Source organism: Oncorhynchus mykiss, chromosome 10 (assembly GCF_013265735.2).
Source record: "Oncorhynchus mykiss isolate Arlee chromosome 10, USDA_OmykA_1.1, whole genome shotgun sequence".
In the NCBI taxonomy this organism is placed as follows: domain Eukaryota; kingdom Metazoa; phylum Chordata; class Actinopteri; order Salmoniformes; family Salmonidae; genus Oncorhynchus; species Oncorhynchus mykiss.
In genome coordinates this window covers 44,532,713-44,557,846 of record NC_048574.1, presented here as the reverse complement: position 1 = coordinate 44,557,846, position 25,134 = coordinate 44,532,713, and the positions used below count along the sequence as shown (strand labels likewise).

Genomic DNA, 25,134 nt, shown 5'->3' with positions numbered 1-25,134 from the left:
GCGCACCACTAAGCGCACCACTAAGCGCACCACAAAGCGCACCACAAAGCACACCACTAAGCACACCACTAAGCACACCACAAAGCGCACCACTAAGCACACCACTAAGCACACCACTAAGCACACCACTAAGCACACCACAAAGCGCACCACTAAGCGCACCACTAAGCACACCACTAAGCACACCACTAAGCGCACCACAAAGCGCACCACTAAGCGCACCACTAAGCGCACCACTAAGCACACCACAAAGCACACCACAAAGCGCACCACTAAGCGCACCACAAAGCGCACCACAAAGCGCACCACAAAGCGCACCACTAAGCGCACCACTAAGCGCACCACTAAGCGCACCACAAAGCGCACCACAAAGCACACCACTAAGCGCACCACTAAGCACACCACTAAGCACACCACTAAGCGCACCACAAAGCGCACCACTAAGCGCACCACATGTGGTTCTATGTGACAGAGATTAAAATATCTGTTAGAAAGTAAGAGGGGAGATCTAAAGATGCTTCAACTAGCATGAGTTACCAATATGACTAGGATAATGCCTTTGGCTGCCTGACAATAAAATCACGTGGATTTGAAAACCAATAGAACATGAGAGAAATGCTGTTTTCATTGTCATATTAAGTGTTTCTAAAATAATTCTCTCAACATTTCTATGGTCCTATTTTGGCTAGGCTACATTGAAACAAGGTAATACATGCATCATAAAATGACACGGAACGTCCAGGTTTTAAACAATTAAGTTTATTTTCAAATAGTTTCAAAATGCTGACCCCTCCGACTCTCCGGTTTGCCGGTGCCTCAAGTACAGAATCAAGCCCTTAAAGGTTCATGTTAATTTTACTTGTCAAACATGACTGGCGTTTAGCCTATATTTATGGAATTAAAAGGCTCATTAAAGTTTGGCTACATTTTCTAAGGCCTCCCTCATGTCATTATCGGTTTGGACATGATGCTGTAGCCAATATGCATTTCACCTACACTTTGACCTGTAGGCTTTGTTATTTATGTACATGAAAAATAAATATATTTGAATATTATTGGACTCTCTGATCGGAGAAATTGTTTGATATTGTGATTTTTATGTGTTTTTTTTACTAGTCCATTGGGACAACTTATATCTACACTGAGTGTATAAAACATTAGGAACAGCTTCCTAATATTTAATTGCACGCCCTTTTGCTCTCAGAACAGCCTCAAATCCTCGGGGAATGGACTACAAGGTGTAGAAAGCGTTCCACAGGGATGCTGCTGTTGACTCCAATGCTTCCCACAGTTGTCAAGTTGGCTGTGTTGCAGTGTTGCAGTTCTTGACACACTCAAACCGGTGCGCCTGGCACCTTCTACCATACCCAGTTAAAATGCACTTAAATCTTTTGTCTTGCCCATTCACCCTCTGAATGGCACACATACACAATCCATGTCTCAATTGTCTCAAGGCTTAAACATCTTTCTTTAACCTGTCTCCTCCCCTTCATCTACACTGATTGAAGTGGATTTAACAGTTGACATCCATAAGGGATCATTGCCTTCACCTGGATTCACCTGGTTAGTCTACGTCATGGAAAGATTGGTGTACCTACTGTTTTGTACACTCAGTCCAACATGCGTTGATGTCAAGCCCCCGGATGTCAGAAAATCCTCAGAGTAAAGCAGAGATAACCTGAGGAGTATGATGAGATTGAGGGTGGAGGTCACGTACCCGTCACATATGTCCCGGGAGTACTCTAAGGAGTAGCTGCGTGTTAGCTGGGAGTGGCTGATCGCCTCCATGGTCTGGTTGGGGGGGTGGTCATGCAGGGAGGTGGCCCGTAAAATAGGCAGGCTGGGTGTGGAGAAAAGAGAGCCCTGGTCCCCCTGGTCCTCCTCACCCTGTCCCATCTCTGACGGCCTGTCCTCAGCCTCTCCTCCCTCAGCTGGTCCCTCCATCGTCTCCGCCTCCTTTCCCTCTCCCTGTTCACGCTCCTCTTCCTCCATCTCCTCCTCCTCCTCCCTCTCGTCCAGTACCCAGGCCTCTCCAGACTGGCCCTCCCCAGGCTTACGTTCTGCATCCTGGATGGCTTTCTGGTACAACTCGGAGAAACTCCTGGAGCCATCAGAGACAGAATACACACCGACAACATGTTATTACTGAGGAGATATTCCCTCTTTAAGCATTCAGTTTGTTCAGGAATGATACAATCCAGTAAGCAAAATTACATTGAAAATACGTCTTCGTCAGACGTTGAAGTTAGGTTCATTTTAGGTGCTGAATGAAAGGTGAAAATACATATTTTCCGGACGTTGAAAATACGTATTTTCCCGACGTTGAAATTACGACTTTTCCCAGACGTTGAAATCAGGTTCATTTTCTGTTTTGAAGGAACGTAGAAACCGCGTGATTTACAGACGTTGAAAATATGTATGGCCAAATTTCAACTGCACATACATTCTAAAGGAAGCGTTATATCACAAACATATTGCACATTTTTTCTTTCTGTCACACGCACTAATGTTAGCTTTTTCAGAAACTTTAAATCTGGCAAAGATGATGTTCAAGGTAGTCCAACCTACTGTATTATAATAAACCAACAGACCACTTCAACTACAATATCATTCTCAGTAACGGATACAGAAATTTTATTTTTCTTGTTATGACTGCGATATGTTGTCGTTTTATATACCTTAGTCGAATGCACTGACTGTAAGTCACTCTGGACGACAGTGGTTCTGTAATGTCGTGTGTGTAGGTGGCAGGGAAGTCAGGCGCAGGAGAATCAAACTTGGTATAAATGGAGTCGTTTAAGACTTGACAAAACTCCATAATCAAAATACAAGATAAAATAAAAGTGGGTACAAGAAAAGTCCCTCTGGATAAGAGCGTCTGCTGAATGACAGTGGTTCCCACAGTTTGGGAAGCACTGCTGTAGAGCACAGTAGAGTACAGTAGAGTAGAGTACGGCACGGTATGGTACAGGACAGTAGAGTTTAACTCAGTAGAGTAGAGCAGAGTGAAGTTTAATGCAGTAGGGTACAGTTAAGTAAAGTACAGTTTAGTTCAGTAGAGTACATAAGAGTAAAATAGGGTACAATACAGTACATTATACTGTACTATACTCTTCTGTGCCATACTGTAGTCTGTGGTTGTTGAAATCAATGACGGTCCGGCTCACACCAAGAAAAACGTTTTTAAAAATGTAAAAACACGTCTGCGTCGGTCCGTGCTTTTAGTGGGAGTATTCTAGAGCAGTACCTCTGAGCCAGACGGATGAGGAGGATAAAAAAAGAAATACTTCTGAAGAAACATGGAATCTCTTTGAAATCAAAGAAGTGTCATTCCCTATCACAGGATGTGACAACATTGTAACAGCCGCCACACTTTTTTGGGGCTGATGTTAAACATGACTGTCAAAGCAGCATCCGCTATCTCTCTAGATATTTCCACTAGCCAGTTTGACAGGTATGTGGTAAGCAAAGTTGTGAAGCTAATATCCTGTTAGTGTTCCCTTTCCTCTATCTGAGCAGTTCCTCCTTCACCAGGCTGCAGTAACACTGGAACACTGGCGATCTGGCTGACATTAAAAGGATGTAGAGGGTTCTGCTAACAGCCACTACCTGGGCCACTATCGTTAGAGGCCATTAGAGCCATTGATTGGTGGTTAGCCAGTTGGTGGGACACTGACGACAGCACGCCATAAACAACAGAGTGAGCTGTGACCCTGGCATGGTGCCTCCCTGGCCTCCTGAATGAATCTGTTCCCCTCAGCCCTCCCTCCTCCTCCTCCTTTAACCCCTCATCCACTCATCAACATTACTCTTCACCTACCACACTACTAAAACACTTTACAACCCTGACCCCCATCCCTCTCTCCATATCTGCCTCTAACCTAATCCTTGCTATGTTACCCTACCCTCCCCACTCTCCTCTATCCCCATCCATCTCTCACTCCCCCTCTCCCCCCTCTCTGACCTGCGGGGCTTGCCGTTCTCGTCTGGAGGGATGACGGTGATGTGGATCTTGTGGGCAGTGCGGAGCAGTCTGGCCCTCTCCTCCGGCCCCAGGTGCACCAGGGCGTGACCACACAGTCGCACCACCCGCGCCCCCAGCTGCAGACCCCCACTCTCCGCATAGCCGAATCGCTGCAGGTCCGTCACAAAGCCCTCCTCGCTCATCAGGAAGCCTGGCTGGCCCACCCCGTCACGCAGCGGGGTCACCTCCCGCGCCTCACAGCCCCGCGTCACCAGCTGAGGACAACAACAGGACCCAGTGAGTTGAATACAGTTATGTAACATCGGAACGGAAACCATGATACGATAACACAATATGAGCAGTGGTGTTCGAAAGCCTTTCCCCTCACCTCTAGTCTCTGCACCATCTCCCGTATCTCCTCTGCCTGGCTGTCCATCACACTGATTGACACTGCCTCCCCCCTCTCATAGAAGATATCCAGGCAAGGCCCACCTATGGCCCTGCTGTCTGTCACCGCCTTCCAGCCAATCACGTCGCGGCAGCAGCAGTTGAACACCACCCTCCGTGTGTATCTCTCGATCAGCACCACTGATTCAGCTGAGACCCCCAGTAGACAGGGCAGCTTTTGTCCTCCTGTCTCCTCCTCATTCCCACTGGTGGCCCTGACAGCCCAGACTAGCGCCCCAGCACTGTGCAGCTCTGCCCCCTTGGCCCCCTTCAGTTTGTCTTTGCGCTTGCCCCCCAGGGACAGCAGGGGGAACTTGGTGGAGGAGTCGATTGGCGTGGTGGTCACGTAGTTCTCTGCCAGGTCTTTCAGGTACTCCTGCCGTGTACGCGTGGCCATGGAGCGGAACTTCTCTGCCTTCTCGGCAGCGTTCTCAGCGTTCACCGCCTTGGCCAGCAGGAAGTCTCTGAAGGCAGGGGAACGGGGGAATCGAGCACCCTTAGGGAACAGAGGCCCGAATAACGGGATGTCTTTGGAGCGTGTTACCGCCACCCTGGGGGCGAGAGAGATTGTCAGGGTAAAAAAATCAGAAATCCAACCCCATAATCAGAGTCTTGCAGCACATTCCTAGTTTTGATACCCTTGTAAATACAATGTGACAACAGTAAACATGTTGTTACACCTGTCATTTCTGATTGATAATGCTGAAAGCAGATAAACATACAAAGACAGTTGTGGAGCAGCCAGGGACAGTGGTACAGCTCGAGACAAACAGAGACAGTTGTGGAGCAGCCAGGGACAGCGGTACAGCTCGAGACAAACAGAGACAGTTGTGGAGCAGCCAGGGACAGCGGTACAGCTCGAGACAAACAGAGACAGTTGTGGAGCAGCCAGGGACAGTGGTACAGCTCGAGACAAACAGAGACAGTTGTGGAGCAGCCAGGGACAGCAGTGCAGCTCGAGACAAACAGAGACAGTTGTGGAGCAGCCAGGGACAGCGGTGCAGCTCGAGACAGAGACAGTTGTGGAGCAGCCAGGGACAGCGGTACAGCTCGAGACAAACAGAGACAGTTGTGGAGCAGCCAGGGACAGCGGTACAGCTCGAGACAAACAGAGACAGTTGTGGAGCAGCCAGGGACAGCGGTGCAGCTCGAGACAAACAGAGACAGTTGTGGAGCAGCCAGGGACAGCGGTACAGCTCGAGACAAACAGAGACAGTTGTGGAGCAGCCAGGGACAGCGGTGCAGCTCGAGACAAACAGAGACAGTTGTGGAGCAGCCAGGGACAGCGGTGCAGCTCGAGACAAACAGAGACAGTTGTGGAGCAGACAGGGACAGCGGTACAGCAGGAGAGAAGGCTCTCATCTCACCTGTAGTAGGTGTGGTCAGAGCAGGACTTTTCCACCTGGATGATGATGAAGACATGTTGGAAATGGGAGCGAATGGCCTTAGGAGTGAAGGGCAAAGCCCCTGGCTCCTGGAACACTATGGTCACTATGTCATTCCCAATGTGCCTCTTCCTCAGCAACTACAGTACCAGAGAGAGAGAGGGGGGGGGGGGGGGGGGTAGAGGTAGTCAAGAGAGCTGTTAATACATTTTGGTTATTTGATCAACTAATGATCATGTGCAGTTAGCTATTCGGTGTTACTTATTTGTATGGTGTAGTGTTTCCAAATCACTCCAACCGAAGAGCTGGCAGATGTGAGCGGCTCTCCAGCCTGACTGCCAGCCAAACAGACAGAGTGGCAGTAGCTCAGTATCTATAGTGTATGGGCAGACACAGCATGCTTTTAGAGTGGGAGTTGGACATAGAGACGCAGAGGAACAAGTCATTTGCCTGCCGTGCTTGTTGTGCGACATTCCTCAAGCGGGGACACCTTCATTTGAATATGGGGAAATGTGTAGGTTTTAAAACCAAAGAATAATGTTACCATAAACACAGAATCAAGAAGATTATTTTTCATACATTTTTGCGAGGAATGCTGCTTATTCTCTTCAATATTTGACCCAAAAAAGACCTAACTATGCTTGTATAAAAGATCAGAATCTCCATTTCTAATCGTTTTCGATTAAAAAGGACTTTCTAAACAACCACGTTATCACAATATCACTACCACGGCTTCAAGTTGTCTGACTGGGTTTCCTTAGCGTCCTGTAAAGCAGTGTGTAGTGTGTATGTGTTGTGGGTTGTTTGTTACCTGTTGTGTGTTGTTGGCCGTGTAGGGCAGCATGGTGGACACGTGGAACATGACCTCATAGTCCTGGTAGCGCGTGTAGAGGGACTGGATCCCCGTGGAGTCCGCTGTGTGCACACGCGCGCATAAGCACACACACACACACACGCGCACAGAAAGGTTTAAACACGTCGCTATCAGCCTCGTAGCTAACAGAGTGAGAGACAGTCTACAGATAGTGTAAACACAGACTAAAAAAAACATCAGTCTGACTTTAGGTGCTGAGATTACACAGTGATAGACAGTATTAAGATAGAGGACACACACAGTGACTATACAGCTTCTCCCAATACTGCTACAATTACACCGTGTTAGATAGTGTTAATCTTATGTGTTTACTAACCCCTGATGCCCTGTGATTCAATATATACAGTGAACAAACAATGTAATGCAACACGCAACAATTTCAACGATTTTACTGAGTTACAGTTCATATAGGGAAATCAGTCAATTGAAATAAATTAATTAGGCACTAATCTATGGATTTCACGACTGGGAATACAGATATGCAACTGTTGGTCACAGATACCTTAAAAAAAAGGTAGGGACCTGAATCAGAAAAAGAGTCCGTATCTGGTGTGTCCACCATTTGCATTACACATCTCCTTTGCATAGAGTTGATCAGGCTGTGGAATGTTGTCCCACTCCTCTTCAATGGCTGAGCGAAGTTACTGGATATCGGTGGGAACTGGAACAAACTGTCGTACACGTCGATCCAGAGCATTCCAAACATGCTCAATGGGTGACATGTCTAGTGAGTATGCAGGTCATGGAAGAACTGGGACATTTTCAGCTTCCAGGAATTATGTACAGATCCTTGCGACATGGAGCCGTGCTGATGAATGGCACGACAATGAGCCTGTGCATTCAAATTACTATCGATGAAATGCAATTGTGTTTGTTGTCATTATCTTATGCCACCATGGGGCACTCTGTTCACAAAGTTGACATCAGCAAACCGTTCGCCCACACAACGCCATACACGCTACCCTGTCTGCCATCTGCTCGGAACAGTTTGAACTAGGATTCATCTGTAAAGAGCACAATTCTCCAGCGTGCCAGTGGCCATCGAAGGTGAGCATTTGCTCACTGAAGTCGGTTAAGAAGCCAAACTGCAGCCAGGTCAAGACCCTGGGGAGGACGACAAGCACGCAGATGAGCTTCCCTGAGACAGTTTCTGGTAGTTTGTGCAGAAATTCTCAGACCATCTGGTGAAAAAGCCAGATGTGGAAGTCCTGGGCTGGCGTGGTTACATGTGGTCTGCGGTTGTGAGGCCGGTTGGACATACTGCCAAATTCTCTAAAACAACGTTGAAGGCGGCTTATGGTAGAGAAATTAACATTACATTCTCTGGCAACAACCCTGGTGGACATTCCTGCAGTCAGCATGCCAATTGCACACTCCCTCAAAACTTGAGACATCTGTGGCATTGTGTTGTGTGACAAAAATGTACATTTTAGAGTTGCCTTATATTGTCCCCAGCACAAGGTGCACCTGGGTAATGATCATGCTGTTTAATCAGCTTCTTGATACGCCACACCTGTCAGGTGGATTATCTTGGCAAAGGAGAAATGCTCACTAACAGGGATGTAAACAAATTTGTATACAACATTTGAGAGAAATAAGCTTTTTGTGCACCTGAACAATTTGGGGGTTATTTTATTTCAGCTCATGAAACATGGGACCAACACTTTACATGTTGCGTTTATATTTTTGTTCAGTATATATCCTGCCTGTAGATAACGTGTAGATAGTATGTATGTGCAGGGCTCACTCTTGGTGTCCAGCTGAGCGCGGTACTTCTCCCAGCCTTTAAGCTTCACTCGCTCCCCCAGCAGGTCCAGGAACTCCTCGAAAGCCGGCCCGGAGCTCTCGTTGTTGTACATGTCCTCCTCAGAGCTCTGGCCTGCACGGCAGTACATCACCCCCACCTTCCTCTGGAAGTTCAGCTGGGGGGGGGGGGGGGGGGGGGGGAGAGAAAGAGAGAGATTTTGATCAACTATTGTGTTTTTTGTAATAACCATGGCAGCCCAAAACTTTTAGAATAGATGTACTGTATCTCTTTGAATGCCTGTTCAAGTTCAAGTGATAGTATCAGAATGGACAGATCAGACATATTTCTCTGTAGACTGCTCCATAGGAGGTTTACATGAACCATCTAAAAGAGTATCCTGATGGATCTGACATCTTATTGGCCATGAGCAGGACACTGAGTGGGGTCAACCCAGGGTGGGTCCTACTCACCCCCTGTTCATCCAGCTTGAGCAGGGTATCTCGGACCTTGGGCGAGGTGGAGGCCAGGCGCAAGCAGTGGAGGTTGAGCTCAGGGATGATGAACTCCAGGAGCCTCTTGGGAGACAGGCCGCGCGGGGTGGTGTGGCGGGCCGCTGACGGCACGGACTCCTCCAGGATGGAGCCTCGCAGAGTCTTCAGCTGGGAGGCAGGGACAGTCCCGAGGGGTGTGAGTAGATGGACAAATGTGTGCAACAATAGTAAGTATGGGTATGTGTGAATGGCGGTATGTATTCAGAAAAGGATCTAGAAGTCTGTCAATACTGTATACTCATATTGACCTTGAGTGTGTATTGTAGACTGACCTCAGTGGTTCTGAAGATGATTCTGTAGTTATACTGAGCTCCACTGGACCCCTCCTTCTCCTCTCTACGGAAGCTGATGGCCACTGGACCCAGGCGGTCATCTATACCAAAAAAGTTCTGATGATCTGAGGAGTGGAAAGAAATATCCCTGTAACACCGTTGTTGACGAACACAAACAGTCTCAATCATTTAATGAGGTAAAGCAAACATGATCTTTCACACACAACGACGCAGCACTCACCTTTCATGTAGAAGTATTTGCGGTAGTAGTGGGCTCCCAGGTCTGCGTGTTCTATGAAGTAGTTGCTCTTGCCCTGCTGTTGGACGTGGCTCTCTCTGGGTTCCTCCAGTACTGACACTGCATCGTTGGGGTTCCTCAGGCTCAGCCACAGGCACCCTCTTCCCTGTGTATTCCCCAGGCCCGCCCGCTCCTCACCCCCCATCTCGTTTCGGAAGTGGGGGCAGCTGAGCAGCAGCTCGTTGTCGTTCCCATCTCCCTCGTCCAGCAGACACTGGTCAGGGTCCTCCACAGCCCCCCCACCACTACCCCCACCCTGCGAGGGGGAGGAGGGTGTGGCCTGGGTGAGGGGGCGCATCGTTGAGGCAGCCGATGCCCCTGAGGTGATGTTCTTTTTGCGGCCGATGCTGTCCCGATTGCTGGCTGCTTCCAAGAGGTCAAACAGAATACTCTGAACATCATAGTGGGCAAAGTTCCTGACCCAGGCTCCGCCTCCCAGGTTGTCATAAGGACCTGGTTGGGGGATCTGTGGGGGTGAAGGCTTGGCCTTCTTGCTCAGCCCCTCAGGCTTGGGGGGCTTGGCTGGTTTTGGAGTTTCTCCTGTGGGGGCGGAAAGAGCCCTGAAGAAGCCGTCTGGTTCTGGGGGTGTTGCATGCAGACCCAGCAACAGGAAGGGGTCTTTGAAGCGGAGGGCGTTGGGGCTCAGAGCTCCCTGGTCGTCTGCACTGAGCTCCTGTGTTCCTGACAGACCTGTCTGTCTCTCCAGTGAGGAGAGGCTGCCATACTCCCTGTGCAGCACCACCCCTGAGTCCCCCTGAGCCCCGGCACCTGCCTTCTCCCCCACCGCCCGTGTGGCCTTCCCTCCCACCTTACCAGAAGAGTCCAGGTCACCCAGAGTCACGTCACTGTTGCTTCTCTGCATGATGTGTCCTCGGCCCACGGACCTCAGGTTCAGACTCACACGGTTCGGGTTAGTAAGGCTATCCCCATCTGCCCCCTCCCCGTCCCTCCTCGGGGGCCACTCCCCTGCCAGCACCCGCGCCCGTACCCCACCGTCCCGCTTAGAGTCAAAGTTGACCGTTGCCAGAGGGGGTCGCGGCCTTTGCCGGCAGAACTTGCGGAGGAAGAGGTCGTCAGACTGCATGGTGCCTCAGACTCTGACTCCAATCTTCCAACTGTCCCTCCTCACTTTCCCAAACCAGATGAGTAAAGGTACTACACGTGTTCCTCATCCACATTCAATAACAAAATGCAGAGGACTATTAGATGACAGTTATGTCCCACAGTCAGATACAATTATATGTTTTAAGTCTGGAAAGCGTACACCCATTCCAAGTTATTTTAGGACGCTCGCCAGCTCTGCAGATGACTACGATTCTGGTGTGCCCCAGTTTTGGTTTGGTCCAGTTTTGGTTTGGTCCAGTTTTGGTTTGGTCCTGTTTTGGTTTGGTCCAGTTTTGGTTTGGTCCTGCTGGTAAAAATGTACAGAGGAGAGGAGAGTTAACCATGAGAAGAGCCCAGCTCTTTATACTCTGTCATCCATTCTCTTTGGTCTCTTCCACTGGTCACCTGTGCACAGAGACAAAGCTACGGTCATTGACCACAGACACCCGTCTCCCACCCATACTGCTATTATCCTTCCTGACGCCTCAGATGTCATTCAGTCACTGAGGTTTTGTTCAATGGTTGCAAATCAAACTATGCACCAGTGTTTTTTAAGCCACTCTGTCAAAACATTATCCTGAAATTCGAATGCATTTCTTTTCAACAATGACGCATAGAAATCGAAATAGGCAAACAAGCAGCTCTGACGTGTGTTTTGTTCTGTATTGTTTAACCTCTCAATACTTGCATTATGATTTTTTTTCCTTTGCAAAAATAGCTGCCAAGTAGTCGTATGTGGCCCACCACATCCCCTCTATGGACAGGCACAATAGAACACTGCAGGAAGGGGGAGGTGGCCTTCCTGTCCTCAAACAAGTTAAGAATAAAATAGTAATAAACATCACAATGCTGGCCAGCCTGCCAACAGAATAAGACTCCCTCTATCTATCTCATACAGTGTCTATTTTGAATACAGTAGCCTGCTGTGTGTCTAAGACAATATTCCCCTCTGAGACATTACAGTTCATCCTCTCCTATCATATACAATCCCCAGAGAAAGCAGAAACATTCAACGCCACCGGACTTCTAAATCCACACAACCCCACACATTATCTGACATCCCAAATGTAACACGGGCCTTGCTTGTTCATTTTATTTTATGGTCACATTTGCTCATAAATTGTCATATCCCACCAACTCTCTCTCTCTCTCTCAATCAATGCAAGTCAATGGGACCTATATTAGCATTTTCAAAATCATGTCCAAATCATCTATAAGCAACTCCTTTGAGTTACACAATCAATGTTGAGATACTTTAGGGTGATTTGGACCAGAAGGACACAAATAAAATGAGAGTCTGTACATCAAAACCTCAATATAGTGAGGATATTAATAGTGAGATGTCCAATGTAATTTTGTTCGGATATTTGATTTATTTAATTAAAATATGAAACATAGACTTTAGCTTGTAAGAGTCAATTAAATAAAAATGCCCAAGTGAAACGTATAAATTGGATTTTAACATACTAATCTTCAGGGGCCATTTAGACCCATTGAGGGAGGCTTTTTTACTGAATAACATAACAAAACAATTGTTTGCCTAAGGATAGCCAGTATGTAAATATCTACATTTTTTTTCTGTCTCGAAATTAACCAAGGTACTCTACAGTAAATGAATGAGTAAGACTCCCGTCAATAGGTGACAGGCCAGTCTATTGCTTAAATGAGGGCCACTATTCATAAGTGGATTTTCATTATCTACACTTATTCTAAACATCCTTGGTCTTTCTCATTACAGACAATTTGTTTCAGGTCAACTCACAGGCGAAAATAGGTTGTTTTCAAATGAATTTCCTCGGTTCCTGGCATCCCCATTCTTTGTTCCCTTCTCTCTGGTCAAATTGACGTCAATCATACGATATCGGAAACCAGTTTCTCTTTAATACAAATATTAGATTCTTCTACATTCTAAAGGCTGCTTCCTGTCTCGCTATTTCTCATGCATCTCCTGTCTCGAGATGATTTGCAGCCTGGAGAGCAGGTGCAGCGACGCAGCTCACACTCATGTGTGCGCGGTGCCCGTTAGCACAGAATGCTGCAGAGATGTTGATGGTGACTGGAGAGAGAGGGAGTCATCTCCCTCTCTCTCTCGCTCTCTCTCTCTGCCTCTGCACAACTGAATGTAAATAGTTACTCCAGATATTGACTGAATATTGGAGATTTGCAATTCACCTTCTGTCCCCATGAAGGAACAATCACATTGTGCCTGGTTGCATAGATAGAATATTTTAGACCATGATGACATGTAAACATGATAACATGTTTGGACATCCTTTCTGACATTTTTCTAGCTATGTACTGGATGCCCTTAACCACAGCAACTCACTCTGATATATTTTCTGGATAATATCAATTTCTTCAGTTCTTTGAAAGTTTTTTTTTTACTGAAGCAAATCAGGTTAGGAGAGCAGCAGCTTCCATCTCCCTGCTGGTACCAAGCCCAGCCACTTACTTCCCATCCAAGGTCTCTGAGTCTCCCAGCAGAGTGCCCTGACTTGTGGGAGTCTAGATTAAACAATGTGTACTCTGAAGGTGATAGCTGAGTTTGCAAAATAGTTTAGGATAGAATTCTTTGAAACATGCGCATTACTGTATTTTTTTCTGAAATGAGAAAAAGGACTACAGCATTTGTGTGTTCTTTGAGCACACACTGAGCATATATATGGAGTGGCATCCACTGTATGGCCATGCGTTCCCCCTGGGGCCACTCGATAGTTCCCTGGTGCTTTTAGTGACCCAATGGCAGGTTGTTAGCACACAATCAACAATACCAAAAGCTGCATGCATCCACAACAAGTGGCCATTCATTTAATTCATCTATTTTAACAACACAATAACACATGCTAAACATTTGATCAATCCCGTCTCTGTTTTCAGTCTCATGCATTATAAATTGATTGCCAGTTTAGAGTAAAGCTGGATATCCAGTGGTTTAGTTCATCAAAACCATATAAAGGCATGCAGAGGAACCTGCCCTACAGTCAAATCATTCTACTCCCAAGTTCTGTGGGTTGACAAAGAGCAGGACATACGATATACTAAAGTAAGGAGTCAGACTGATAAAGGGAAGCTTTAACTAGTCCAGTACTGTATGTGATGTTCTCTAACTGCCCCAGTGAGACTTCTGGTTCAACTACGCAATAGGGGTCTACGGTGACCACAGCTTCCTCCTCGTGTCACTTCTGTGCATAGCTGCAGAGGTTCACTTCTCCATCCTCCACAGACTACTATCCAACATGTCTGGTGGTTTCTGTGTCTAACAGGGTAACAAGTGACTCTGTTGACTGTATCAAAGTTATAGGGAGAATGTTTCCCCACACTAAAGGCCATGTGAGCTAACCTAGTTCTTCGGTCACATCTGTCACTTCCTCTGAACCAAATTCAATATATTTTTTTGTTAGATCTGCATTTGGGTTTTCGTTCAAACAAAAAGGTAGAGCACAGGTTGTAAGCTTTGCAACTTTATAGAAAAGTGGTTAATGTTTTTCATTTGAAACACCTAGGAAGGAAAGCTTAAAGGGACATTTTTTAAAAAGTAAAAAACTTCATATTCATAATTTCCAACACCAACCCAACAACACTTATCTTCCTCTATATATTTTATTACAAAACCTAGAAACGTGCACATTTCACAAATGTTGATGTTGGGGTGGTGCTGGAGATGATACATTTGAAGTTGGAAAATTGTGAAATGTCCCTTTAAGAGATCAATACGCATACTTCACTATGTTGTACGCATAAAGTTCATATTACAGTACATCACAATAACCTACAAATTACAGTATTTTTCCTCTTCTATCAAAAGATTAAGCAAAGAGGGATTACCCGAAACATGCAGCCAAGGGATTAAAAGGCTCTCCAGGACTTTCTGAAGATTGGGAGCGTTCATCATGACAGTTCAGCGGGCCCATTTCACAGTCCACACATCCTCTCATGAAACCAGAGAGCAGAGCAGTCTCAGTGCCTCAGAAGTCAAACCAGGCATGCACTGCCTCACTACATCATTAAGCTAGGACACTGGTGTTTGATGCCGTGTCTAACCATGCTGACAGAACACTGCTAGCAGTGAGTGGCTGCTAATGACCTCAGATCTCCGCCTCTATCCCGAGTATCTTGGCTCTCTGTGTGACCTGTGTTGAACCAGTCTTTACAACAGGACTGTGCTGTCAGCCCCTTGGTACTTTAACAGACTTCATTTACAGGTACTACAGTATGCCTGTGTCAGACGTGGGTTTCAATACTATTTCAGGTATTTCAATTACTTTCAAAGACATTTGGAAGTAAGAATTAAGATATTTTTCAAGTAGTTACTTGAAATACTTAAATATACTGACTCAAATTCACCCTCGTTCATGGTATTTTAAATCATTTATTTGAACACAGGTCTGGTCTGTGTTGGGTTCATGTTTTCTAGTGTTTTTCACAAGCGCTGCTCTGACCTCAGTGCTTCGGAGGCATGAGTGTTCAGCGCAGTGGGGTCGCCATCCTGTTTGGTGTACATGCTAGACCCAGGACAAGGCCCCAGGGTGTGTGCTGTCCGGATGTTACTGTGAAAGGGGAGTCATAGGGCTGCCATGGTGACCATACGCCCACTTTAGGGAAGCCGTGTTTCCAGGAACACTTTTCTTTTTGCACCATCTCTGACCCCTCCTCCCTTTTGAGACTGCGTCCTGTGATGTCACCGGCATCCTGACCTTACTAACCCTCAGAGGAAGGGTGTCATCATCATATCTCCCCCTCCCATCATGGCTAACTGGACTGTTGTATCAGAGAGAGGAGACCAGGCTGACTTCAGCCTACCAACCATAAGTCTCTGTTCAACTCCTGACCTACATCTCACATGAAGATTACATCTGATGCGGTTTTATTAAGCTCCTTCTCATCAGCAAATCGATTTGAGGGGGAAAAACAGCAACAACAAAAGCATGTATGAATAAATGATATATTGTATTTGGTGTAGCCTACAGTAGGGTACATGCTTGAAATGTATTTCCTTCAGGCCCAGCTCTGGGGGAAAAAAAGCTCACCATAGGCAGCCATTCAATGTGATCAATGACCAGGATTGGTATCCGCCCCATGGCCATATCAGACCTATCAGGTGACAAACTGGTTCTTTATGGAAGGTTTCAGTAGGCGTCTAGGTTAACAAATCCTTGATGGGCTCATAGTTACTATGTCTGTACAAGATAGAAACGGGTTCCTGTGTTATTAAACAGCTATGTGCCATTACTGACGATGCAATCTGCCTCTGCCGTTGAAAATATCTGACTCCCCTGACCTGTTTCTGTTTCTGGCTCATGGTTCTCCACGCATATGTGGGATTAAAATGATCTCTTGAAATTGGGAGCAGGACAGATTACTATCATAACTCAAACCAAAGGCCATCAAGAGTATGTATTTCTGTACTTCTGGAATGATTTCAAAAACCCTCATTAGAACTGCAGAGAAGTGCGCTACGATAACAAGGATTCCAAGCATACGTGTCACTAGACCTCAGAGCAACATCGTGTGTTATACAATTTTCCTCATTGCATACTAGTATTCTATGCTGAATCACAGTACTGCCACCAGCTCTGCAACCTCTGTCCTCCAAAACACAGTACTGACTGCTACGCAACCTCTGTCCTCCAAAACACAGTACTGACTGCTACGCAATCTCTGTCCTCCATATCACAGTACTGACTGCTACAAAACCTCTGTCCTCCAAATCACAGTACTGACTGACTGCTACACAATCTCTGTCCTCCAAATCACAGTACTTACTGACTGCTACACAATCTCTGTCCTCCAAATCACAGTACTGACTGCTACGCAACCTCTGTCCTCCAAAACACAGTACTGACTGCTACGCAACCTCTGTCCTCCAAAACACAGTACTGACTGCTACGCAATCTCTGTCCTCCTTATCACAGTACTGACTGCTACGCAACCTCTGTCCTCCAAATCGCAGTACTGTCTGCTACGCAACCTCTGTCCTCCAAAACACAGTACTGACTGCTACGCAACCTCTGTCCTCCAAAACACAGTACTGACTGCTACGCAATCTCTGTCCTCCAAAACACAGTACTGACTGCTACGCAACCTCTGTCCTCCAAAACACAGTACTGACAGCTACGCAACCTCTGACCTTCAAATCACAGTACTGCCACCAGCAACGCAACCTCTGTCCTCCAAATCACAGTGATTGGTGCTTACGATACGTTAGGGCCTAAATCGACTATTAGGGATGATTGATTTAGGAAAATTGAGCTAATTAACCGTGTGTTCTCACTGTGCCCAGCAGCCAATCCCAGGGCCTGTTATTGATCCCAGCTCTGCCTGATACATTTGGATTCACACTGCATAACTACCATGTCATTGGAAACACAAAACGGGTTTCAAAGACTAAAAACAGCCAGTGGGTGTGTTATTGCACACAATTGGTTTCAGGAAATAAAGTAATCCCAATGCTGCTACTCCCTCACACTTCCTCCAATCACCCTTCATCCTTCCCCTTTGCTTCTGCCCGCTGAGTAGGGTCTGGGCCAGGTCCAGAGACTGCTAAGTGATTGGTTCTGGCACACTCCTTTTGTCCCACATTTTATCTCGGTTTTGATATATTACTTAGAGTTAGCAGATGTCTGTCTGAGTTGTTGGTCTCCAAAGACACATAGTTCGTCTACTCAATAGATTGACTTTAGAGTAGAGGTTAGCTGTCAAGGTGGCAGAGGGGAAGGAGGGAAGTGGAAAGGTTCTTAGGACCACCCTGTACAGGATCACATGATCGCTTCTCAGAGGTCAGATGTTGATCTGAGGAGTGGAAATTGACAGATGATACCATGATGGTAATGAGGACAACAGGTAGTCTCCCTGACTCCCTTCTGGCACGTCTCCAGGCTGAGTCAGAGCAGTCAGTGGGAGTGCATATACACGAACCTCCCTGCCTTCCACACATGCTTCTTATCACTTCCCAACCTTTTACCTTCCTACCCTTGTGAGTTTAAAGTATATGTCACACTGGACACTACAAAGGAAGTAAAACAATTCAAAAAAGATTGTCACCTCTCATTTCCAATGTCATTTTGCTAAGCCTTTAATGTCACCTTGCAGAGTGTGTTTGGCTGCTGTCTGCCTGTGTCCTCCAGTGGGGGACCTTGTGACAGAGTGTACTGGGCATCTGTTTCTGCTGTTGGTCTGTGGAGGTCAAGCCCACCTTTAGGCTGTGCTGATGTTAGCATCTGCTGAAGACAACTAAAAACAGATTCATTTTGAGAGGAGGCTGTCCTCCCGCAAATACGTCCTTCAGAAATGGAGCATATGTCTGTCGTGCTATCAATTATTAATGAGGGGGAAAAGATGGGGCTAGAGTTAGACAGTGTTGAATAATTCATGAGGCAGCCCCCCCCAAGCCCACTCTCTGACCATGGGTTTTGGGCCTTGGCCGTCCAAAACATCACCTATACCCTTAGCTTTATTGTCACAAAGAACTGTACACAGAAGTGTGTACTGCCATATCGTGTGTGTATGTGTGTGTGACTTCTAAAAATATGTGTGTGAGAAAGCTCCAATTTAGTCATCTCACAGTTGAAGTCATCTGGAGTTTTGGATTCGATACTGTAAAACAGTCTCAGTTTTTACAAGTCCCTTCCTCTTTGGAAATCTCTGATACCAAAGAAGTAAGTGTGTGTGTGTGTGTGTGTGTGTGTGTGTGGAAACAAAAGTATTATTCTGACCATTGATAAAACATATTGCATCTGTGTTTTTCCATGCTTATTGAAACACATATATGTACAATATGTCATGAACTAAGCATGTTTAAATCTGATGTTACCTCCTATTTCAGTGAAAGAAAGGCAGAAAGAGGAAGTTGGTTCAGAAATGGCTCTTTCCATAACATTGTCTGTGCATCTAACCCTGACTTCCTCTTTTACTGAAACTACCAACTAAAAGAATTATGATCAGGGGCGTAGGAGCGACTCTGACAAGGGGACACATTTAGCGAAACATAAGTTTACACCTCACACACATGGTTATGGGCTTAAAAAAAGAGGCACACTCCAGGATATAAATGAAATAAAAAGGTTTTAAATGCTCATTTCTAGTCACTTTTGAGAAAAGGATACAGACAAATCGTAGCCCTTTCCTGCAGTAAAATGACCTCGTAGCCTCAACGTTTCAAACAAAACAAACAGTTTTGTTGTATGTCACGTTTAATATTGGGATGCAAACACAAAATGTAATACATTTCAACTCTATAACTGACATGGTACAGGTGTCTTCTTTTTTCTTAAGCCCTTGACCATGTGTGTGAGGTATAGTTTCAAAGTAGATTTCAAAGTTACTTTACCCGGTGCATTGAGTAATGATGGTGGTGCTGCACAGTGCTGTTTCTATCACTCATACGCACTGCCACACTGCTTGTAACAAACCGAGAGTGAGAATGAAGCAGTCAGTGGGGGCGGGGCAAGTGACTCACGTTCCAGCAGTGGAGGCCATTTAAAAATAAAAATCCCTCAATGAATGTGGTGACTCTCTCGCGTGTTTTACCTGCCTCTAACATTGGGGGGTGGGGTAGACATGCCCCCCCCCCCCCCCCCCCGGCTCCTACGCCCTTGGGGATGATACATCTTTGTCCCTCTCACTCCATGCCATCTTACATTAGTGTGTCCATCAATCACCACTGTGATAAAGCATTTGAACATTTTCACTATGGTATTGGTCATTCGCATGCTCAAAGGACTTTATTGTGTGGGTATATGGGAGTGCATGGCATGCGTGCAAGAGTCGGTCGGAGTGAATGTGTCTGTGTCGTTCTTTGTGTGCCTTTGCTGACTCTGAAAGAGTGTAAAAGCCACAGTGGCAGGAAGAACAGCTGTCCCTCTGCAACTGCACTGTGTGATTCTGCCCGTGACTTTCTATCTCTGTGCGTGTGTGGGGGGGGTGTGCACTTGTGTGTGTGTGTGTGTGTGGGGGGGTGTATGTGTGTGACAAAAATGAGAGGGGAACTGACCCTCACGTCATCACTGCTGCTATTATGTGAAGCTGAACTGCACACTGTTCTTCCTCTCCTATCTGTGCAGCTGGCTCTGAGGCCGAGAGACTGTCCACCAATAGCATTTCTAGCAGTCTGAACTGTCACCCCTACCCTGTCCTCTCAGAGAGGAAGAGACACTGGCCTCCCTCACTTCCTCACTATCCCCGCTATTGTGCTTCGAATTTAAGCCTGGTCCTCCTGAAACGGCTGCACCGCCTACACTCTCTCTCTCTCTCTATTTCTCTCTCTCACTCTCTCTCTCTCTATTTCTCTCTCTCTCTCTCTCACTCTCTCACTCTCTCACTCACACACACACACCTACCCAGCTAAGCGCTGCGTATGACCACAAATTCTTTAATTATGAGTCTCCACTCTAACCACCCCTATGAGACCTAATGTTGATTGGTTAAATTTAACTTGTGTTTTGTCCCTTAAACAACACCAGCTGCACCAGGGTCTATTCTCTTGTAACCAATGTTCTGCATGACATTGTATTTGTGTATATTAGGGATCACACACCAAAGCATCCACATTACATATAAAACAGTGAACTATGTTTGTACTGAATGAGATAAAGATAAAAGATAAAACAGTACATCATGTAACATCTCTACACCACCACATATCCTCAACACAAAATGTTCACCATACAACAATACCTCCATTCAACAATATCACAATGTGTGTCACGCCCTGACCTTAGAGATCCTTTTTATGTCTCTATTTGTTTTGGTCAGGGTGTGATTTGGGGTGGGTATTCTATGTTCTATTATTTGTATTTCTATGTTCTCAATCAGGGACAGCTGTCTATCGTTGTCTCTGATTGAGAACCATACTTAGGTAGCCCTTTTTCCCACCTGTCTTTGTGGGAAGTTGACTTTGTTTATGGCACACAGCCTTTAGCTTCACGGTTTGTTTTGTAGTGTTTATTGTTTTGTTCGGTGTCTTTTCATTCTAATAAAGAAAATGTACGCTCCTTGGTCCAGTTCTTTCAACGGCCGTGACAGAACTTCCCACCACAAACGGACCAAGCAGCGTGGTAAGGAGGAGCAGCGTGTTCAGGATTCATGGACCTGGGAGGAAATCCTGGACGGGAAAGGACCCTGGAGGCAGGCTGGGGAATATCGCCGTCCGAAAGAGGAACTGGAAGCAGCTAAAGCTGAGAGGCGACGCTATGAGGAGCTAGCAGGGAAGCCCGAGAGGCAGTGTGGGGGGGCACACGGGGAGTTTGGCTGAGTCAGGTTGGAGACCTGAGCAAACTCCCTGTGCTTACCGTGCCGAGCGTCATACTGGTCAGGCACCGTGTTATGCGGTGGAGCGCATGGTGTACGCGTTCTTAGCCCGGTGCGCTACATTCCAGCTCCCCACATCTGCCGGGCTAAGGTGAGCATCCAGCCAGGACGGGTTGTGCCAGCCCTGCTCTCCAGACCTCCAGTGCGTCTCCTCGGCCCAGTATATCCTGCGCCGGCTCAGCACATTGTGTCTCTGGTACGTCTGCACAGCCCAGTGCATCCTGTGCCAGCGCCCCGCATTTGCAGGGTGAAGATAACCACCCAGCAAGGACGGGTTGTGCAGGCTCCAAGTTCGAGACCTCCAGTGAGCCTCCACGGCCTAGGGTATCTGGTGCCTCTGCCAAGGACAGGGCCTCCTGTATGTCTCCCCAGCCTGGTGAGTCCTGTGGCAGCTCCACGTACCAGACTGCCCATATGTCTCCTCACTCCAGTGATGATCCATGGCAAGAAGCCTCCAGTGATGATCCATGGCACGAAGCCTCCAGTGATGATCCATGGCACGAAGCCTCCAGTGATGATCCATGGCAGGAAGCCTCCAGTGATGATCCATGGCACGCAGCCTCCAGTGATGATCCATGGCACGCAGCCTCCAGTGATGATCCATGGCAAGCAGCCTCCAGTGATGATCCGTGGCAAGCAGCCTCCAGTGATGATCCGTGGCACGAAGCCTCCAGTGATGATCCGTGGCACGAAGCCTCCAGTGATGATCCGTGGCACGAAGCCTCCAGTGATGATCCAAGGCACGCAGCCTCCAGTGATGATCCATGGCACGCAGCCTCCAGTGTCAGATCCTTTTTATGTCTCTATTTGGTTTGGTCAGGGTGTGATTTGGGGTGGGTATTCTATGTTCTATTATTTGTATTTCTATGTTTGGCTGGGTAGGGTTCTCAACCAGGGACAGCTGTCTATCGTTGTCTCTGATTGAGAACCATACTTAGGTAGCCCTTTTTCCCACCTGTCTTTGTGGGAAGTTGACTTTGTTTATGGCACACAGCCTTTAGCTTCACCGTTTGTTTTGTAGTGTTTATTGTTTTGTTCGGTGTCTTTTCATTCTAATAAAGAAAGCTCACCATGCTGCACCTTGGTCCAGTTCTTTCAACGGCCGTGACAATGTGTGCGTGTGTGTGTCTCTTCACAGTCCCCGTTGTTCCATCAGGTGTATTTGTACCTGCGTTTTAAATCTGATTCTACTGCTTGCATCAGTTACCTGATGTGGAATAGAGTTCTATGTAATCAAATCAAAGTTTATTTGTCACGTGTGCCGAATACCACAGGTGTAAACCTTACAGTGAAATGCTTACTTACAGGCTCTAAGGCATGTGTCGGTAAGTAAAGAAATAAAACAACAGTAAAAAGACATTTGAAAAATGAGTAGCAAGGCTATATTCAGACACCTGTTAGTCAGGCTTATTGAGGTAGTATGTACATGTAGGTATGGTTAAAGTGACTGCATGTATGATGAACAGAGTAGCAGTAGTGTAAAAAGAGGGGTTGGCGGGTGGTGGGACACAATGCAGATAGCCCGGTTAGCCAATGTGCGGGAGCACTGGTTGGTCGGGACAATTGAGGTAGTATGTACATGAATGTATAGTTAAAGTGACTATGCATATAAGATAAACAGAGAGTAGCAGCAGCGTAAAAGAGGGGTTGGCTCTATGTAGAAGAAGTCATAGCTCTATGTAGTACTGTGCACCTCCCATAGTCTGTTCTGGACTTGGGGACAGTGAAGAGACCTTTGGTGGGTCTTGTGGGGTATGCATGAGTGTCCGAGCTGTGTGCTAGTAGTTTAAACAGACAGCTGGGTGCATTCAGCTTGTCAACACTTCTTACAAAAACAAGTAGTGAAGAAGTCAATCTCTCATCCACTTTGAGCCATGAGAGACGTACATGTTATTAATGTTAACTCTCCGTGTATGTTTAAGGGCCAGTCGTGCTGCCCTGTTCTGAGCCAACTGTAATTTTCTCAAGTCCCTCTTTGTGGCATCTGACCACACTACTGAACAGGTGTCAAGGTGTGACAAAACTAGGGCCTGTACGACATGCCTTGTTGATAGTGTTGTTAAAAAGGCAGGCAGAGCTGTGCTTTATTATGGACAAACTTCTCCCCATCTTAGCTACTGTAGTATCAACATGTTTGACCACGACAGTTTACAAACCAGGGTTACTCAGAGCAGTTTAGTCACCTCAACTTGCTCAATTTCCACATTATTCATTACGAGATGTAGTTGAGGTTTAGGGTTCAGTGAATGATTTGTCCCAAATACAATGTTTTTAGTTTTGGAAATATTTAAGACTAACTTATTCCCTGCCACCCACTCTGAAACTAACTGCAGCTCTTTGTTAAGTGTTGCAGTCATTCCTGTCGCTGTAGTAGCTGATGTGTATAGTGTTGAGTCATCTGCATACATAGACACACTGGCCTTACTCAAAGCCAGTGGCATGTCGTTAGTAAAGTTTGAGAAAAGCAAGAGGCCTAAACAGCTACCCTGGTGACTGACTGAGAGGACAGTGGTCACGGTTGCCTGTCTTCCACCTCATAGGTAGATAGATACCTGGCATCAGACAAGCCATCCTGCTGCTCTCTCTAGCCTCAACATCAAGTTATGGCTCCGTCTCCCCTATGTACTCTGTACATTGCCCTGGAACTACATGCCAATATGCAAACTGTGCTTGATGACACAAGCTAATTTTGCTCCTTTCCGTGTGCAGGCTACATCTGCTTGTGTGTGTCATGCTTCATAGTTCAACCATCAGAGTGTAACCAAGCCATTAATGCCTCTTTAAGGAAGTGGAGGGCGAGAAAGAGACTGTAACCCAAGCACATTGATTTAGTTGAAATCAATGGCATGAGCTTTTGTAAGGTATGATAGTAAAGTAAACAGACACAAAAGCTACTGTCTGGTTGGATTTGGAATCATATTGGGGGTGGAACTGGAGCTGAGTATCAGTGTAGTAACTAAGGGATGATAAGTCATGATAATGACTACCTAAAGGAAAGGATCAGTGTAGTAACTAAGTGATAATAAGTCATGATAATGACTACCTAAAGGAGAGGATCAATGTAGTAACTAAGTGATGATAAGTCATGATAATGACTAAATGAGAGGATCAGTGTAGTAACTAAGTCATGATAAGTCATGATAATGACTAAATATGAGTATCAGTGTAGTAACTAAGTGATGATAAGTAATGATAATGACTAAATGAGAGGATCAGTGTAATAACAAAAGGATGATAAGTAATGATAATGACTAAAGGAGAGGATCAGTGTAGTAACTAAGTGATGATAAGTAGTGATAATGACTAAAGGAGAGGATCAGTGTAGTAACTAAAGGATGATAAGTCATGATAATGACTAAAGATGAGTATCAGTGTAGTAACTAAGTGATGATAAGTAATGTTAATGACTAACTAAAGATGAGTATCAGTGTAGTAACTAAGTGATGATAAGTCATGATAATGACTAAAGGAGAGGATCAGTGTAGTAACTAAGTGATGATAAGTCATGATAATGACTAACTAAAGGAGAGGATCAGTGTAGTAACTAAGTGATGACAAGTCATAATAATGACTAAAGGATAGGATCAGTGTAGTAACTAAGTGATGACAAGTCATGATAATGACAAACTAAAGGAGAGGATCAGTGTAGTAACTAAGTGATGATAAGTCATGATAATGACTAAAGGAGAGTATCGGAGCTTGCTAGTACACTATGCTCAGTGTTTCTGACCTAGCTATGAGGCCCCCCACCTCAGTCTGTGAGGTCACATCCCGTCTGTGTGTTTCCTGTGTGGTGGCTGTCTGAGCCGAGGATCAGTGTAGTAACTAGGTGATGACAAGTCATAATAATGACTAAAGATGAGTGTCAGTGTAGTAACTAAGTGATTAGAAGTAACGTTAATGACTAACTAAAGATGAGTATCAGTGTAGTAACTAAGTGATGATAAGTAATGATAATGACTAAAGGAGAGGATCAGTGTAGTAACTAAGTGATGATAAGTCATGATAATGACTAACTAAAGGAGAGGATCAGTGTTGTAACTAAGTGATGATAAGTCATGATAATGACTAAAGGAGAGGATCAGTGTAGTAACTAAGTGATGATAAGTCATGATAATGACTAACTAAAGGAGAGGATTAGTGTAGTAACTAAGTGATGATAAGTCACTATAATGACTAAAGGAGAG

General features: G+C 45.9%; 1 protein-coding gene across 8 annotated transcripts in view; it reads right to left on the bottom strand.

Moving 5' to 3' along the window:
* Nucleotides 1-25,134, bottom strand: part of LOC110534011 (signal-induced proliferation-associated 1-like protein 1) — a 47,209-nt gene that overhangs the window by 16,024 nt on the left and 6,051 nt on the right. For 5 of the 8 annotated variants that reach the window (XM_036990399.1, XM_036990404.1, XM_036990406.1 and 2 more), the window contains exons 2-10: nucleotides 9,482-10,949; nucleotides 9,241-9,365; nucleotides 8,888-9,076; nucleotides 8,418-8,592; nucleotides 6,608-6,711; nucleotides 5,779-5,936; nucleotides 4,353-4,962; nucleotides 3,965-4,239; nucleotides 1,718-2,101 (exon numbers count right to left, since the gene is read on the bottom strand). In XM_036990399.1, coding sequence (XP_036846294.1) covers nucleotides 1,718-2,101; nucleotides 3,965-4,239; nucleotides 4,353-4,962; nucleotides 5,779-5,936; nucleotides 6,608-6,711; nucleotides 8,418-8,592; nucleotides 8,888-9,076; nucleotides 9,241-9,365; nucleotides 9,482-10,622 — 3,161 coding nt within the window. In that variant the 5' untranslated portion in view covers nucleotides 10,623-10,949. Of the gene's footprint in view, nucleotides 1-1,717; nucleotides 2,102-3,964; nucleotides 4,240-4,352; nucleotides 4,963-5,778; nucleotides 5,937-6,607; nucleotides 6,712-8,417; nucleotides 8,593-8,887; nucleotides 9,077-9,240; nucleotides 9,366-9,481; nucleotides 11,048-12,404; nucleotides 12,615-25,134 lie in introns of those variants that run through there. The other 3 variants (XM_036990401.1, XM_036990400.1, XM_036990402.1) reach the window with 3 other exon arrangements.